Consider the following 18162-nt stretch of genomic DNA (forward strand, 5'->3'; position numbering starts at 1 on the left):
GACGAGAGACGTCACCTGCAGCTCACACAGCCCTGCACCTGCCACCACAATGACAACATCATTATCATCACACACACACACAGGGAAGGAAGGAGAGGGAGAGACAGGGGGACAATGGCAGCTCCTGAACAGCCGACTGACGACATCCAAAATACTGATTCTATTCTATCCTACACTCCAGTTCCACTGGATATATGGAAGAGTGGTCACCTGTCCAGGAACATGGCGCGTGTGGCCCAAATCCCACACTATATTTGTTTCACTACTTTTGACCAGGGCCCACCCTATGGGCCTTGGTCAAAAGTAGTGCACTACATATGAAATAGGGTGGCATTTGGGATGAATCCATGGTTTGAGAATGTTATCGGACACAGTAAGACCCACTAGAACCTGGCCCATGATAGCATCTATGAATGAACCCTTCTCTTTCAATTCACTAACAACCAGAGGGATTCTTCTGTCTCAGCTTGATACTGTTAGCAGAGTGCGAGGATCTCATCTGACAATAAGTGAGGATGTAGTATAATACTATCCACAGCAAGTCTCTTTGCTCCACTAATTGTGAAAGAGGTTTCATAGACTGGCAGACTGGCACCATTACTGGCACACATCTCCAAGTCCTACTCATTATTGTGCCCATCCCCACCCCCCCCGGCTACACCCATCTCTGCCCCCCCCCCAGCACCCGGCAAGCTGGCACAGCCCCCAGGCACTGTCTCCCTGCCCAGCTGCTCCTGTTGTTAGTGCCATAGAATGTATCTACCACTGTATTGGTGTAAAGACCAGTTATTCTACCAGCTATCGCCTACTGCCCAGGACCTAGCAACTGACTCCTCTAGCCTGGCATTTCAACATCTAAAGCCCAGGAAAGCCTCAGGCGTTTGGGGAAGGTCCGGTCCTCTGCCATGCCATCCGGAGCCTTTTAATTAGCCCCACTGTCGGAGGTCTGAAGGAGCAGAACCAACCACACAGCTCAGAGACATGGGGATATCAGGCTGAGTAGGTCTAACTACCAATAAAACGGGTTGCTCCAAAAGGCTCTGAGGGCCAAGCTGGTCAGGTCAAAGATCGCAGGTCTGGTTTTCTTGGTGGTTCTGGTTAACTCATGTTTTTGGGATAACTGAGAGGTGAACTAATTAACCACCAATATTCAGTAAGGTACACAGTGAGATTTACAATCTCCTGAACAAATTTAGTGCATTCGGAAAGTATTCAGACCCCTTGACTATTTCCACATTTTGTTACGTTACAGCCTTATTCTAAAATTGATTAAATAAATATAATATTTTTCCTCATTAATCTACACACAATACCCCATAATGAGAAAGCGAAAAGAGGTTTTTAGAAATGTTTGCAAATGTATTAAAAATAATAACAGAAATACCTTTTATTATTTACATAAGTATTTCAGACACTTTGCTATGAGACTTGAAATTGAGCTCAGGTGCATCCTCTTTTCATTGATCATCCTTGAGGTGTTTCTACAACTTGATTGGAGTCCACCACCAATAGATTGGACATGATTTGGAAAAGCACACACCTGTCTATATAAGGTCCCACAGTTGACAGTGCATGTCAGAGCAAAAACCAAGCCACGAGGTCGAAGGAATTGTCCGTAGAGCTCCGAGACAGGATTGTGTCAAGGCACAGATCTGGGGAAGGGTACCAAAAAATGTCTGCAGCATTGAAGGTCCCCGAGAACACAGTGGCCTCCATCATTCTTAAATGGAAGAAGTTTGGAACCACCAAGGCTCATTCTAGAGCTGGCCACCCAGCCAAACTGAGCAATCGGGGAAGAAGGGCCTTGGTCAGGGAGGTGACCAAGAACCTGATGGTGAATCTGTCAGAGCACCAGAGTTCCTATGTGGAGATGGGAGAACCTTCCAGAAGGACAACCATCTCTGCAGCACTCCACCAATCAGGCCTTTATGGTAGAGTGGTCAGATGGAAACCACTCCTCAGTAAAAGGTACATGACAGGCCGCTTGGAGTTTGCCCAAAGGCACCTAAAGGACTCTCAGACCATGAGAAACAAGATTCTCTGGTCTGATTAAACCAAGATTGAACTTTTTGGCCTGAATGCTGAGTGTCACATCTGGAGGAAACCTGGCACCATCCCTACGGTGAAGCATAGTGGTGGCAGCATCATGCTGTGGGGATGTTTTTCAGTGGCAGGGACTGGGAGACTAGTCAGGATCAAGGGAACGATGAAAGGACAAAGTACAGAGAGAGGCTGTAACGATGCCAAAGGTGCTTCAAGGAGCAGAACCCACCACACAGCTCAAAGACATGGGGATATCAGGCTGAGTAGGTTTGAATACTTATGTAAATATGATATTTCCATAAAAAAAACATTGATACATTTGCAAACATTTCTAAAAACCTGTTTTTACTTTTTCAATATGCGGTGTATTGTGTGTAAATTTCAATATTGTGTGTAAATTGATGAGGGAAAAAAATATTTAATCATTTTTAGAATAAGGCTGTAACGTTACAAAATGTGGAAAAAGTCAAGGGGCCTGAATACTTTCCAGATGTACTGTATATAATTAACGCAACATGCAACAATTTCAATGATTTTACTGAGTTACAGTTCATATAAGGAAATCAGTACATTTAACTAAATTCATTAGGCCCTAATCTATGGATTTCACATAAATGGGCAGGGGAGCAGCCAAGGGTGGACCTGGGAGGGCATAGGCTCACCCACTGGGGAGCCAAGCCCACCCACTTGGGAGCCAGGCTCTGCCAGTCAGAATGAGTTTTTCCCCACAAAAGAGCATTATTACAGACAGAAATACTCCTCAGTTTCATCAGCTGGTATCAGACGACCCGCAGGTGAAGAAGCCGGATTTGGACGTCCTAGGCTGGTGTGGATACACGGTCTGCGGTTGTAAATTCTCTAAAACGAAGTTGGAGGCAGCTTATGGTAGAGAAATTAACATAAAATTCTCTGGCAACAACTCGGGTGGACATACAGTGCCTTGCGAAAGTATTCGGCCCCCTTGAACTTTGCGACCTTTTGCCACATTTCAGGCTTCAAACATAAAGATATAAAACTGTATTTTTTTGTGAAGAATCAACAACAAGTGGGACACAATCATGAAGTGGAACGACATTTATTGGATATTTCAAACCTTTTTAACAAATCAAAAACTGAAAAATTGGGCGTGCAAAATTATTCAGCCCCCTTAAGTTAATACTTTGTAGCGCCACCTTTTGCTGCGATTACAGCTGTAAGTCGCTTGGGGTATGTCTCTATCAGTTTTGCACATCGAGAGACTGAAATTTTTTCCCATTCCTCCTTGCAAAACAGCTCGAGCTCAGTGAGGTTGGATGGAGAGCATTTGTGAACAGCAGTTTTCAGTTCTTTCCACAGATTCTCGATTGGATTCAGGTCTGGACTTTGACTTGGCCATTCTAACACCTGGATATGTTTATTTTTTAACCATTCCATTGTAGATTTTGCTTTATGTTTTGGATCATTGTCTTGTTGGAAGACAAATCTCCGTCCCAGTCTCAGGTCTTTTGCAGACTCCATCAGGTTTTCTTCCAGAATGGTCCTGTATTTGGCTCCATCCATCTTCCCATCAATTTTAACCATCTTCCCTGTCCCTGCTGAAGAAAAGCAGGCCCAAACCATGATGCTGCCACCACCATGTTTGACAGTGGGGATGGTGTATTCAGGGTGATGAGCTGTGTTGCTTTTTACGCCAAACATAACGTTTTGCATTGTTGCCAAAAAGTTCAATTTTGGTTTCATCTGACCATAGCACCTTCTTCCACATGTTTGGTGTGTCTCCCAGGTGGCTTGTGGCAAACTTTAAACAACACTTTTTATGGATATCTTTAAGAAATGGCTTTCTTCTTGCCACTCTTCCATAAAGGCCAGATTTGTGCAATATACGACTGATTGTTGTCCTATGGACAGAGTCTCCCACCTCAGCTGTAGATCTCTGCAGTTCATCCAGAGTGATCATGGGCCTCTTGGCTGCATCTCTGATCAGTCTTCTCCTTGTATGAGCTGAAAGTTTAGAGGGACGGCCAGGTCTTGGTAGATTTGCAGTGGTCTGATACTCCTTCCATTTCAATATTATCGCTTGCACAGTGCTCCTTGGGATGTTTAAAGCTTGGGAAATATTTTTGTATCCAAATCAGGCTTTAAACTTCTTCACAACAGTATCTCGGACCTGCCTGGTGTGTTCCTTGTTCTTCATGATGCTCTCTGCGCTTTTGACGGACCTCTGAGACTATCACAGTGCAGGTGCATTTATACAGAGACTTGATTACACACAGGTGGATTGTATTTATCATCATTAGTCATTTAGGTCAACATTGGATCATTCAGAGATCCTCACTGAACTTCTGGAGAGAGTTTGCTGCACTGAAAGTAAAGGGGCTGAATAATTTTGCACGCCCAATTTTTCAGTTTTTGATTTGTTAAAAAAGTTTGAAATATCCAATAAATGTCGTTCCACTTCATGATTGTGTCCCACTTGTTGTTGATTCTTCACAAAAATACAGTTTTATATCTTAATGTTTGAAGCCTGAAATGTGGCAAAAGGTCGCAACGTTCAAGGGGGCCGAATACTTTCGCAAGGCACTGTACCTGCAGTCAGAATGCCAACTGCACACTCCCTCAAAACTTGAGACTTCTGTGGCATTGTGTTGTAAGACAAAACTGCACATTTCAGAGTGGCCTTTTATTGTCCCCAGCACAAGGTGAACCTGTGTAATGATCATGCTGTTTCATCAGCTTTTTGATATGCCACACCAGTCAGGTGGATGGATTATCTTGGCAAAGGAGAAATGCTCACTAGTAGGGATGTAAACAAATTTGGGCATTACATTTTTGAGAAATAAGCTTTTTGTGCGTACGGAAAATGTCTGCAATCTTTTAATTTCAGCTCATGAAACATGGGACCAACACTTTACATCTTGCGTTTATATTTTTGTTCAGTATAAATGACTACGAATGCAAATGGAATGGGCTTCTAATCGCTGACTCTAAAATGGGGACAATGAACCTATTCTAACCTATTCTAATTGCACGGAGCACTTGAAATGTGATCACTTCACTACAATTCTTCCCACTAAACTCTGGGACCCCTGAAGAAAGTGTAAACTCTGAGCCTCATTGTTTGTCTTTTGGCGTTAACTAGGCCACTTAGCGATCCGCCATGACGATGATCGGATCCCCCAGGCGTTGAACTTGGCAGCGTCGCCGTGCCCACACCAAAAAACGAATAAGCCCCCCCATCGTCGTCACTCTGCCCCTATTCCCTCCCTCCCTCGCCATGGGAACCAGGCCATCTTTAAAAACGCAGGAGTGCTCAACGAAGCTCCCACAATGCAAGAGGGCTGACATCTGTCTCGCTAAGTGGGCGCACTCTAGTGCTCCTTGTTTGTTCCAATCACGCCCGACCCCCCTCCTCCATCCTGTACCCTTTCTTTTACTCCCCCCTTCTCTCTGTCCCCCTCTCTCTCTCCCCCTCTATACTCTAGTGTTCCTCCTGTGTTCCCATCACCCTCCCCCTTACCTCTCTTCTATCTCCTCCCTCTCTCCAGAGAAGAGAGGAAGGAAGATGAGTCACATGGAATGAGAGGAGGAGAAGGGGAAGATATAGGGTGAAGAGATATGAAGCTTTTTGCTCATGAGATCACAATCTCAAGATCCCTCAGTACTTCCCAGCATATACTGCACGACCCCCCCCCCTCCCCCCCACCCACTATATGCCGAGATTACCTCCCTTTCAACATTATGTAAATTAAGCATGCAAACATGCAACATTCAGTCTTGGAATATCCAGTCAGTCTGTTGATTAAATATCTTGATCATTAGCACGTCAGATGGATGATGGAGATGTAGGCCTCAGAGCTGAGGCAACTCTGATTGGATGTGTTAGTTTACCCTCGTAACCTCCCCACTCAACGGAGATGAGAAATAACAACAGCCCAGACCTTCCCCTCCTTACTAACCAGACCCCCTTATTTTATTCTATATGTTAAGTCCAGAGCAAATATTATTCTCGTCAAACTCTTTTGTGGAAATATAGCCGTCAACCCTTTGCAAATGCAAATGTAGGCCTAAATCCATGGGCCTCAATCAATGCAAGCATCCCCCATAGCTTTATAAAACACTGAATGCAAATTGCTGTGAGTAAGTAAGTAAGCGGTGTTATTGACAGCATGCCAAGGCCAGGCTACACAATGTAAAGAAGAGCCTCCTTTATATTCCACTGGGGATGTATGGATGTGTGGGATGAGTTCATTTTACCAGACACACACACACACACACACACACACACACACACACACACACACACACACACACTCACACACAAAGGTCCAGGTTCCAGGAAATAAATGAATAATACTTGTTTTAGGCCCCTAACTGAAAACATTCAAGTGCATCTGCAGGTTTAAAAGCTACAGTCTGAGATCTGGGACACTGTTCAATAGTAATATCAACTAATTATATACCCATTGATTGTTGAGGAATGGAACTTAAGCTCAGTATAACCTTAAAGAATCATTGGTACAACAGATTTTCATTTTAGAGTGGTCACATTATCCCTCAGTTTTATACCAAACCAAGTAGTGTGGCGGGGCCACCGTTTTGCTGAAACACAAACTCCAGATTGTGGCTTTAAGGATGTCAAGAAGAATTCCCACCACAGTGAAAGAGCCAGGGGAGAAAGAGACAAGATGCCTGATACATAATGCAGTGTCTCATGCTGAAACAATTCCCTCTGTTTGCTCCTCTAAAGTGCCCATGTTCAATGCTTGTGTACACACCAGCTCTTCATCCCAAATGGCACCCTATCCCCTATAGAGTGCACTACGTCTGACTATAGTGCACTAAATAAGAAATAGGGTGCCATTTGGGCAGGTCACTGCTTTCAGATGTAACTGGAGTGTGGTGAAACTGCACTAAAACATTTTAATAAAACATGGAGGCCGATACTACTGGAATACTTTAGTGCTTGGAATACTACATGTTTTCTATGTATATTCTCCTGGAATACTACATGTTTTCTATGTATATTCTCTTGGAATACTACATGTTTTCTATGTAGATTCTCTTGGAATACTACATGTTTTCTATGTAGATTCGCTTGGAATACTACATGTTTTCTATGTAGATTCTCTTGGAATACTACATGTTTTCTATGTATATTCTCTTGGAATACTACATGTTTTCTATGTATATTCTCTTGGAATAGTACATGTTTTCTATGTATATTCTCTTGGAATACTACATGTTTTCTATGTAGATTCTCTTGGAATAGTACATGTTTTCTATGTATATTCTCTTGGAATACTACATGTTTTCTATGTATATTCTCTTGGAATACTACATGTTTTCTATGTATATTCTCTTGGAATAGTACATGTTTTCTATGTAGATTCTCTTGGAATACTACATGTTTTCTATGTATATTCTCTTGGAATACTACATGTTTTCTATGTATATTCTCTTGGAATAGTACATGTTTTCTATGTAGATTCTCTTGGAATACTACATGTTTTCTATGTATATTCTCTTGGAATACTACATGTTTTCTATGTATATTCTCTTGGAATACTACATGTTTTCTATGTAGATTCTCTTGGAATACTACATGTTTTCTATGTAGATTCTCTTGCATGAATCAAAGCACATCAAGGGTAAAACCAAGTAACAAGCCAAAAATAGATTGACATTTTTATTTCACAAAAACAAAATGCAGTTCAGTTCAGATGAAACTAAACAAGTTATTCAACATGATTACACTGTGGAGTGGATGACTCATTCTGCCACAGGGTTGAACAGAAATGTTCATGACTAAAAATGTTAGTCACTTGTCAACAATCATTGGTGGCACTTGCCTCCAAATCGTTTTTCTCTGAATTAGAAATTCAGACTCACACATACAATACACATAATCAATGTCCACATCTGACATCACAATATAAATATTTTCTGTCCAAAAACGATGAATAGAGTCATCAAAATAGGCTAGAGCAGGTGCTGTGAGGGGGGAAACAAGTATTTAGGGCGATATTTTCGTAGTGCAAGAATGTTGCGTTGCAATGTGCAAAAAATACTATAAACTTCATTATAATTTCGCAGTGTGCGTTTTCTAATTCGCACAGAGCTTTTGCACCTGGAAAATGTCGCCCTTAAACTACAGTATCTTCAGTTACAAGTGCATGGAGGCCACAGCCTCGATATTCCCCTCCTCACGACCAGTCTCACATTTGCATTCTTCCACCACCATCACGCGCTTCTCCCGCACCTCCATCCCACAGCGCAGAGGCACCGTCACCGTGTGAGCCTTGGATGGAGCGCAGCGGGAACAGGGCGCACGGCGGTGTCCCCCTGCACCCGTCAGCCTGGCAGACTCCCAACCAGAGGGAATGAACAGCGAACTGCATTGACCGAAGCACAGTTTGTTGTGGACTGTCACCGCGTTGCAGCCATCGGACGTTATCCGCTGTACAAGGAAGATCGATTTAAAAAAATTAGACTCGCATAAACATTTCGTATTTTGATGTTTCAAGCATTAGGCCCTACTTATTAAAAAATATCCCTTTTAACTTTCTAATTTAGTCTAATAATTTGATTAAACATTAGGCCTACTGTCCTACACCATCTTTGTCATTGTTAACCAAAATTGAAAGGTCTGCCTCACCTGAGTAAAAGGCACCGCGGCGCAGCTCTGTCTGTTGGCAGAGTCTTTGAGACTGAGGGGCAGCGACATGGACATGGTCTTACTGTGGGCGCTCTTATCTATGGCCCTCTGCCACATCTCAAATCCTTGCCTCTTCTTCATACCCACCCCGCCATTGCCCTGACTGTCGTGGTGCAGATGTGACAGTGGATGCAGAGGCACCGCAGCTGCTTTGTCAGGGAGCGCAAGAGGGCCAGGGCGACCCGTGGACAAGAAGGCTGGGAAAGGCATCCTCGGACCGGGCGCACCACGGGGGAAAATCCCGCCTCGTCTAAAAAGACCCGACAGACCCAGGTTATTGGGGTTGAGTTTGACTACTTTGACCGTTCCCCGAATAGGCTCCTGTTCGTCGACTGGACCGTTACCGGATGATTCAAAGTCCCGGCTCGCGCCATTCTTAGGAACGCTCTTGATGGAGTTGTGAGGGAATGGAAGAGACAAAGCCACGGCAGAAAATGTGGACAAAAACACAAAGTTGATGAAGAAAGTCATTTTTCCCCAACAAAAAGAGAAAATCTTTGATATTTTGTTCCAGATTCAGAAAACACTAATTATTCCACAGCAAATAAATCAATAATCAATTGGTTGTCTATATTTTAGTGATTCAAGGTTCCAAATGAAAACCTTGCTGTCAGTCTGGGCTACGAGACACTGGAGTTGGTGGCAGCCTTTTATAAGAAATAACCAACCAACCCAGCCTTCACCTCTTGGAAGGTGTCATAATTCCCATGATAATGGTCAGTATATCACACCTAGCATTTAGGATTTTATTAGGATCCCCATTAGCAGTTGCTGAAGCAGCAGCTACTCTTCCTGGGATCAACACAAAACATGACATAATACCATAAAAACATCTTTCTTTAAACATCAAGAACCGCCCAGACTGAACTACACCTGCTGGGTCATAAGATCCATTGACATTGACAACTTCAAAGGGTTTACGTTTATTACAGGTGAGTGTTTGAAAGGTGGTGAAGACATTTGAAGTAGTCCTATAGAGTTTTGCTAAGCTCTGAGGATGTGAGTTTGAGAGGTACCCTGTATCAACAGAATAATACCTAGCCAAACAAGGGGCTTTCACTACATGTGGTGGTAAAGTCATAATGTGTTTATGTTCCGTGGGTATAAAGCCCAGCTCCCTTGTTATGGCCCATCATAATGCCATTAGAGTCCTGTGTTCTCTCACCCATGACCTGATCAGTCACTGGCTGTCTGGAGTTCTAGAACCCTGCTAGGAGTTCCCATGGGCTCTGTGTTAATTGACACATGAACTTTCCCATCCCCACCCCCCCTCGACCACATTCCCATCCCCACCCCCCCCTCGACCACTTTCCCATAGGCAGCTTCTATCTGTTAGACACCTGACCAAGTGAAGTTCAGAATAACTGTTACTGAGTGAAGTAACTGTAAAGGAGAACAAAAATGTATGCACGCACTACCGTAAACCCCTTTGGATTAAAGTGTCTGCTAAATGGCATATATTATTATATTATAACTCAATGTTACTTAATGTTCCCAGACATGTGACTGACCATGATACTGTGATTCTGCCTCTGACACTGACAGATATATTCCACAAGAGGGAGTAGTTGTCAAAGAGTTTTCCTGTTCACTAGACTGCTAATCATCACAAATTCACATACAGAGAGACACACCCACCCTCCCACATCCACCATAAACCCTAAGCAGTCCCTAAGCACCACAATAACCACAGTCTACTGACAAGGAGGCTTCATCTGCAAGTCTCATTTATTATGGTGTTGTCTCTGGTCTGGTTGACCTACCATGCCTGGGTCAGGCTCTGTTCTCTGTGTTGCTGCTGGTCTAATAATAGGTGTTGCCTAGTCTGACGAACAACACTACTGACACCATCATGGACGCCAACTGAAACAGACACACACAACAAAAACCACACACACGTATTTGGCCACGGGAAACACATTGAAGGGTCATTAACATACCACAGGCCACGGAAGGGAAACTATATCTCTGTCTAACTTTGACTCTTCTGAAATAGGTTTAGCTGGCTTTGCTGAGTTCACTCATGTGGTAATGGGGTTGTTCACATCGAGCATGCGCACACGCACACACACACACTGCATGTGGTACCTATGTTTTACCACAAAAGTCTAACTTTGAGGCTAAGTTAATGTTTCGGTTAATTTGTGTTGGGGTGGTGTTAGTGGTTCTGGAGTCGCTCAGGAGAACAGTGTCATGAATGGAGTCATTTCAATAGTGGATGCAAAGGCAAATCTGCATCCCAAATAGCATAAGTCTGCATCCCAAATAGCATAAGACTGCATCCCAAATAGCATAAGACTGCATCCCAAATAGCATAAGACTGCATCCCAAATAGCATAAGACTGCATCCCAAATAGCATAAGACTGCATCCCAAATAGCATAAGACTGCATCCCAAATAGCATAAGACTGCATACCAAATAGCATAAGACTGCATCCCAAATAGCATAAGACTGCATCCCAAATAGCATAAGTCTGCATCCCAAATAGCATAAGACTGCATCCCAAATAGCACGCTATTCCCTACTGTACATGGTGCAAGAATACACTGACGAGTTTCAGAAGAAAGTTCTTTGTTTCTGACCATTTTGAGCCTGTAATCGAACCCCCAAAAGCTGATGCTCCAGATACTCAACTAGTCTAAAGAAGGCCAGTTTTATTGCTTCTTTAATCAGAACAACAATTTTCAGCTGTGCAAAACATAATTGCAAAAGGGTTTTCTAATGATCAATTAGCCTTTTAAAATGATAAACTTGGATTAGCTAGCACAACGTGCCATTGGAACACAGGAGTGATGGTTGCTGATAATGGGCCTCTGTACGCCTATGTAGATATTCCATTAAAATAAATCAGCCGTTTCCAGCTACAATAGTCATTTACAACATTAACAATGTCTACACTGTATTTCTGATCAATTTTATGTTATTTTAATGGACAAAAACAAAGTCATTTCTAAGTGACCCCAAACTTTTGAACGGTAGTGTAAGTTTGGGCAAATCTCACCATATAAATTTGGGCTAATCTGAAACGACCCTTACCTCCATGACACAGATCCCAGAAGCAGTGGAGCCAAAGATGACACTCTGGTCCCGGATCACATTAATCAGTTTGGTAATGCAGCTCTGGTGACCGACAGATAGATAAAGAGGACGTCACCATCTGTTCCTTCACAAGACATGGCCACTACCCAAGTTAGGATTTGGCCGTTAGAAATAGGCAACGGAGTAATGACTTTTGACACTGCTACATCCACCATAGTTTCTGGAACCATGCTGAAAAAGACAAATGTAAGAAAATATCCAAACCAGAACAGTTTGCTGTGGGTCAACACGATAGAGTGAAAGGGGTCAAAGTCGTTCCAGCTATGGTGGATGTGTAACCAGGCCAGCTCGGTACAGCTTGGTTTGGCTCGGCTTATTCATGTGGAAAAGTCTACCCTACCTTTGGGTGTATCAGGCCCTGGGTGGTGTCGAGGCCATCGCAGGCGGTGCTCGTCAGGTCAACACAGCACGTCTTGGGGTACAACAGGCCAGTGTTAGCACTGAACACGGAGTTCTTGAAGTCTTCCGTGGAGTTGTCAAAGCCACAGCACTTGTACTGCACACAGTAGAGAAAGGCAGAGCGTTGAGACAGTGAAACAGGTGGGCTTCTATTGGTTCCCATTGACAATTTCGATGGGCTTACATGTTTCTTCCGGAGCTTTTGCACATATACAGTGAAGAATGGTAGCTCTAGTCTGAAAACCAGACCTGTTTAGTGCAAACATTGCACTCCTTGTAGTTCGTGTCATATGCCAAAGTTTGGCATGACAAGGAGAGGCAAGGAGTGGAATGATAGACTGGTACCCAGGGTATGGTAGATCCTACTGGTATTAAGCGGCAATCAGCAGTAAAAAAATGACAAAGCGTCCCCCCCACCCGTTTTGGTAAAAAGCTGAGGGATGAGGCTGGAGAAATATAACCACTCTCAAATTCATAAACAGAGATATGGATTCAAGAACTGATCATCCATGATATCAACATCATAGTTGTAACAATGTTTTTAGGCTATGTAGTGTTTGTTTACATTTACTTTGTTCACAAACATTGGAGTAAAACAAGCTTACAGTATATTTTGGGTTCTGAACTAAGCTCATGAGGCATTTATAAGTTATAAACTTCAAGAATCAATGGTTATTTATAAATAATTTATAAGTCCAAAAAATGAATGTAGCAACTGCTGATTGCCCCTTTAAAGTCAGAGTTCACATAGCCCACTCACATGGACCATGATGGTGTTCCAGGCTGTTGATATGGGGTCTGAAGCCGTTGGTCCCATATAGGACATCCGTAAAGAGTCCTTACTGGCTCCACGAATCATAACCTCCACCTGAAACACAGGAAGTCGCCCAATCATTTACCCCAGTGCTTGACTGTTAATCCCACCAAGAAAACTTTACAGCATTTTTGTAGAAGTTCAGACAGTAAGGCTGTGTATGAATCATCTGTGCTTTGTACAGTTTCTTTGTTGCAGTTTAGATAGTGAAAGTGAATAGATCATCTGTGCATTGTACAGTATCTTTGTTGCAGTTTAGACAGTGAGGATAGGGTCAATGTGGATTGTCTGTGCTTCGTACAGTTTTTATTTTGCAGTTTAGACAGTGAGGGTGTGAGTGGATCGTATGTGCTTTGTATGGCATCTTCTTTACAGTTTAAACAGTGAGGGTGAGTGGATAATCTGTGTTTTGCACATTATTATAGTTACAGTTGAGCCAGTGAGGGCGTGAGAATGGATCGTCTGTGCTTACCAGATCTTTGTACACCAAGATGAAAATAACCCCAGTAACCTCAGCTGTAAACATCATGGACACGATGAAGAAATACTGTCAGATCAAGGAGAGGGTTAGAATGAACCACATCATAGTTCCAAAGGTGAGCAGGGTAAGAACTGTACACTCTCTATACCTGTGCATTCCCACTTCCTGGTCTCCTGTGACCCAACATATAGTTCCATCTAGTGTACAAATTAAAGTGACGCTACAGATGTTTTGTATAATTTCACCCAGTAGTTTTGAAAGTAGAGCTCACGAGCCAAAACAGGCGTCTGAAAAGTGTGCACAATTTTGTACAACGTCATCCTTACAACGTCCTAAAAAAAATTTTTAAAAAATTAAATCATGCAATTCTTATGCTATGTTAGCAATTCCAATTCGTACGATATGTTACGAATTCGTAAATGCTTAAGATCCCGTTCAATCTCTTTAAGTGGAATACACAAAGACTATAGAGCAACCATCACATTTCTCTGTGGAACTTGCCTAGCACATCTGATTCAACTAATAATCAAGCCCTTGATTGACTACTTAAATCCGTTCAGAAGGACACAACATCTTGGAACGTTCAGATAGAAATATGTTATGTAGAACAAACATGCCTCTCCAACATGTGGAAAAAGGAATCATGTCGGCTATACTCATGGCTTCACTATCTGCAATGTTCGACAACATTTGGCAACTGAACGTGGCCCAGGTGTGCTAGTTCAGGGCTACAACAAAATTGTGAAACATCTGGGGGTCCCCGAGGAGAGGTTTGAGAAACAAGGGTATAGACTACACAACACAACAACCAAATAAGTAGGCCAAAATGGCTCCTTCTAACAGACTCTCAACCATTACCAAGACTTTATGAAGACTACACTCCACAAAAGTGACCCACCTTTCTTCTAGACTGAGCCCCAAATGGTAGTCCCCCCCATGTTATACTGTCGATGAGGTTTATATCTTGTAAAACGACAGGGGGAATTTGCTCATTTGAATTTCATGTTTGTTTTATTATTTAAAAGTGAAACATGAATTGCCTCCTTCAAGTCACGAGTTTGTCCAGAAGTTAGAGTTTATTGACCCCCTTGTCACCCTCTGGAAGTCACCCTCTGAGTTTTGACAACAACACGCGTCAACAGAGGGCCCTCAGAGCGAATTGGTAGGGGCGAGGGGGTGGTTTGGGATTCACGGTCTCTTACCAGCAAGATGAGGCAGCGGTTCTCGCTCCAGGCCCCATAGCAGCCAATGAACCCCAGCAGAGACAGGATGGCCCCCAGGCACATACACACATAGCTGATGGTCACCAGCTGTGCCGAGAAAGAGCCCATCACCTGGACAAAGGTGGCCGCCCCGTACCTAATCCACACGCCTAGGCCAAACAGCACAAGGCCACTCACCTGGATGGGGGAAGAGATGGACCATAGAGTTAGAATGACTAGATTGTAGAACCTTCTGATTTAAGACAGTGTCCCGTGGGGGAACTGGTCAGGCGACCATATTGGTGTAGAGAATGAGATGCGCATCCATGAGATTGTGGGTAGCCTGGTTGTTAAGAGCGTTGGACTAGTAACCGAAAGGTTGCAAGTTCAAATCCCTGAGCTGACAAGGTACAAATCTGCCGTTCGGCCCCTGAACAGGCAGTTAGCCTAGGAACAGTGGGTTGTCATTGAAAATAATAATTTGTTCTTAACAAAGGTAAAAATAAAAAAAAATGTAAAGGGTATTGATAGAGTGTATTGACATTGGACATACTGATTGGGTGAATTAACATGAGATTGATCTTATTGATGCATCATTATCGTGTTTTCTCCAACAATTACTGTAGACACAGGCTAAGAGTTGTTCAAACTAGATTCTGAAATGAATGCAGGGCCTCAACTAAACTATATTGAATTTAAAACGTTGGACTATCCTGAGCATACCATCTGTAACACATAGGGCCAGTTTCCTAGAACCGATTAAGCATAGTCTTGGACTAAAAAGCTATTTGAATTGAATTTATTTTGGGTAACAGACATATACAACAAAGTGTACAATATGGACCCAGAGGATATCACTTGAATGTATTAATTAAAACGCTTGTTTCCAAAGTGGTCCTCAATGGTAAAAACAATAACACATAATGATTAAAAGGCAAGTTCAAATTACAAACAACCATAAATACATTCATTTATATTGACATCCTAAAAAGCAGCACCATGGAGATTCAAAGGAGATTCTCTGATTCCCTGTGGTCTGATGATTCTATCGAACTTTCACTCCAACCTACATGTTGTAGTGAATGTATTCGTTCTGCAGTGTGGGTTTGATTGAGGTCCAGCCTAATAGCCTCTTTTGGTATAATCTACAGATAACCCCCCCAAAAAGCACACAAAAAACGATGCACTTACAAATATGATGCCACTGAGTAACATCATCAGGTACCTCAACAGGCCATACAGGTGATGTAGTCTGGACATGGCTGACAGCGCTGTAATGTCATGAACCGGTTCGTTCAATCTACGGAAACCATACATACAGGTTAACATTTTTCACATAGACCAATAATCTGGAAATGTTCAATACTCAACGTTGTTGTTGAATTGTTATCCATCATTGACATGACAAACACTCATTACATGCAAAAATAATGTTATCCAAAGTTAGCTAGAAGTTAACTAGCTACTATAGGCTTGGATATTTCATATTCCTTTTGAAAAATTTGCATTTTTAGCTAGTTAAATAACGTTAGCTAGCTAGCTACTGTATACATAATTGGCCAAAGGCAAAAGCTAAAAGTTATGAAATTCCTTATTAGCTGTTCAATAATTGGCAAATTAATGAGTTGCGCTTGCATTCTTAATGACCTTTTTGTAGGCTACAAGTTGTATTTAGCTAGCCCAGCTGACAAGCTAACTTGCTATTGGTATCTTCTTTTGACAGGGGCACGAGCACGAACCTTCTTCATGGCAATGCGCACCCGTTTCCCAGGGCAAGGCAGTTCTGGGTCATAAGGTCATAATCAGAGGTGTCACAATTAACATTTTGTAACAATAGATGTAGCTCGAGGATACAATGTTAACTTTATTTCTATTGTGCTTTTCAATAGGAACCTGGTATCAGAGCATTTCATATTATTCTGTATGTAAATCTATGTATGACACGCTACAGCCCATCGGAAAGTATTCAGACCCCTTGACTTTTTCCACATTTTGTTACGTTAGCCTTATTCTAAAATATATATTTTTTTATCCCCTCAGCAATCTACACACAATATCCAATAATGACAAAGCGAAAACAGGTTTTTAGAAATGTTTGCAAGTGTATTTAAAATAAAAAACAAATACCTTATTTACTTAAGTATTCAGCATCTTTTCTATGAGACTCGAAATTGATCCTGTTTCCATTGATCATCCTTGAGATGCTTCTACAATTTGATTGGAATCCACCTGTGGTAAATTCAATTAATTGTACGTGATTTGGAAAGGCACACACCTGTGTATGTATATAAGGTCCCACAGTTGACAGTGCATGTCAGAGCAAAAACCAAGCCTTGAGGTCGAAGGAACTGTCCGTAGAGCACCGAGACAGGGTTGTGCCAAGGCACAGATCTGGGGAAGGATATCAAAAAATATATGCAGCCTTGAAGGTCCACAAGAACACAGTGGCCTCCATCATTCTTAAATGGAAGAAGTTTGGAACAACAGAGACTCTTCCTAGAGTTGGCCACCTGGCCAAACTGAGCAATCGGGGAAGAAGGGCCTTGGTCAGGGAGGTGACCAAGAACCTGATGGTCACTCTGTCAGAGCTCCAAAGTTCCTATGTGGAAATGGGAGAACCTTCCAGAAGGACAACCATCTCTGCAGCACTCCACCAATCAGGTCTTTATAGTAGAGTTGCCAGACGGAAGCCACTCCTCATGAAAAGGCAAATGACAGCCCACTTGGAGTTTGCCCAAAGGCACCTAAAGGACTCTCAGACCATGAGAAACAAGATTCTCTGTTCTGATGAAGCCAAGATTGAACTCTTTGGCCTTAATGCCAAGCTTCATGTCTGGAGGAAACCTGGCACCATCCCAACAGTGAAGCATGGTGGTGACAGCATCATGCTGTGGGGATGTTTTTCAGTGGCTGGTACTGGGAGACTAGTCAGGAATGAGGGAAAGATGAACGGCGCAAAGTACAGAGAGACCCTTGATGAAAACCTGCTCCAGAGCGTTTGGGACCTCAGACTGGGGCAATGGTTCACCTTCCAACAGGACAACGACCCTAAACACAACCAAGACAACATAGAAGTGGCTTCGGGACAAGTCTCTGAATGTCCTTGAGTGGCCCAGCCAGAGCCCGGACTTGAACCCGATCGAAAGTCTCTGGAGAGACCTGAAAATAGCTGTGCAGCAATGCTCCCCATCTAACTTGACAGAGTTTGAGAGGATCTGCAGAGAAGAATGGGAGAAACTCCCCAAATACAGGCGTGCCAAGCTTGTAGCGTCATACCCAAGAAAACTCAATGCTGTAATTGCTGCCAAAGGTGCTTCAACAAAGTACTGAGTAAATGGTCTGAATACTTATGTAAATTGGATATCAGTTTTTATAAATATTTTTGCTTTGTCATTATGTGTGTAGATTGAGGGGGAGAAAGCAATGTAA

The 18162-nt window shown here is 42.7% G+C and overlaps 2 protein-coding genes across 3 annotated transcripts; both read right to left on the reverse strand.

Annotated features, from left to right (window-relative positions):
- Window positions 1-7695: 7695 nt before the first annotated feature.
- Window positions 7696-9317, reverse strand: LOC110511666 (DAN domain family member 5-like). The gene is made up of 2 exons (XM_021592482.3): window positions 8678-9317; window positions 7696-8479 (listed from the first exon to the last, which is right to left on the reverse strand). The coding sequence occupies exons 1-2, from the start codon at window positions 9206-9208 to the stop codon at window positions 8186-8188; spliced, it is 825 nt and encodes a 274-aa protein (XP_021448157.2). The 5' UTR covers window positions 9209-9317; the 3' UTR covers window positions 7696-8185.
- Window positions 9318-10447: 1130 nt separating this feature from the next.
- Window positions 10448-18003, reverse strand: LOC110516103 (tetraspanin-16). 2 transcript variants are annotated; one of them, XM_090194425.1, is made up of 8 exons: window positions 16381-18003; window positions 15925-16033; window positions 14734-14931; window positions 13523-13597; window positions 12997-13104; window positions 12178-12333; window positions 11775-11858; window positions 10448-10600 (listed from the first exon to the last, which is right to left on the reverse strand). In XM_090194425.1, the coding sequence occupies exons 2-8, from the start codon at window positions 15991-15993 to the stop codon at window positions 10541-10543; spliced, it is 750 nt and encodes a 249-aa protein (XP_090050551.1). In that variant the 5' UTR covers window positions 15994-16033; window positions 16381-18003; the 3' UTR covers window positions 10448-10540. The 2 variants fall into 2 exon arrangements, with proteins under 2 accessions (XP_090050551.1, XP_090050550.1); XM_090194424.1 differs by lacking the exon at window positions 16381-18003 and having other exon boundaries at window positions 15925-16142.
- Between the last annotated feature and the right edge of the window lie 159 nt (window positions 18004-18162).

This window comes from Oncorhynchus mykiss, chromosome 13, assembly GCF_057628025.1.
Source record: "Oncorhynchus mykiss isolate SJ-2025 chromosome 13, ASM5762802v1, whole genome shotgun sequence".
Classification (NCBI taxonomy): domain Eukaryota; kingdom Metazoa; phylum Chordata; class Actinopteri; order Salmoniformes; family Salmonidae; genus Oncorhynchus; species Oncorhynchus mykiss.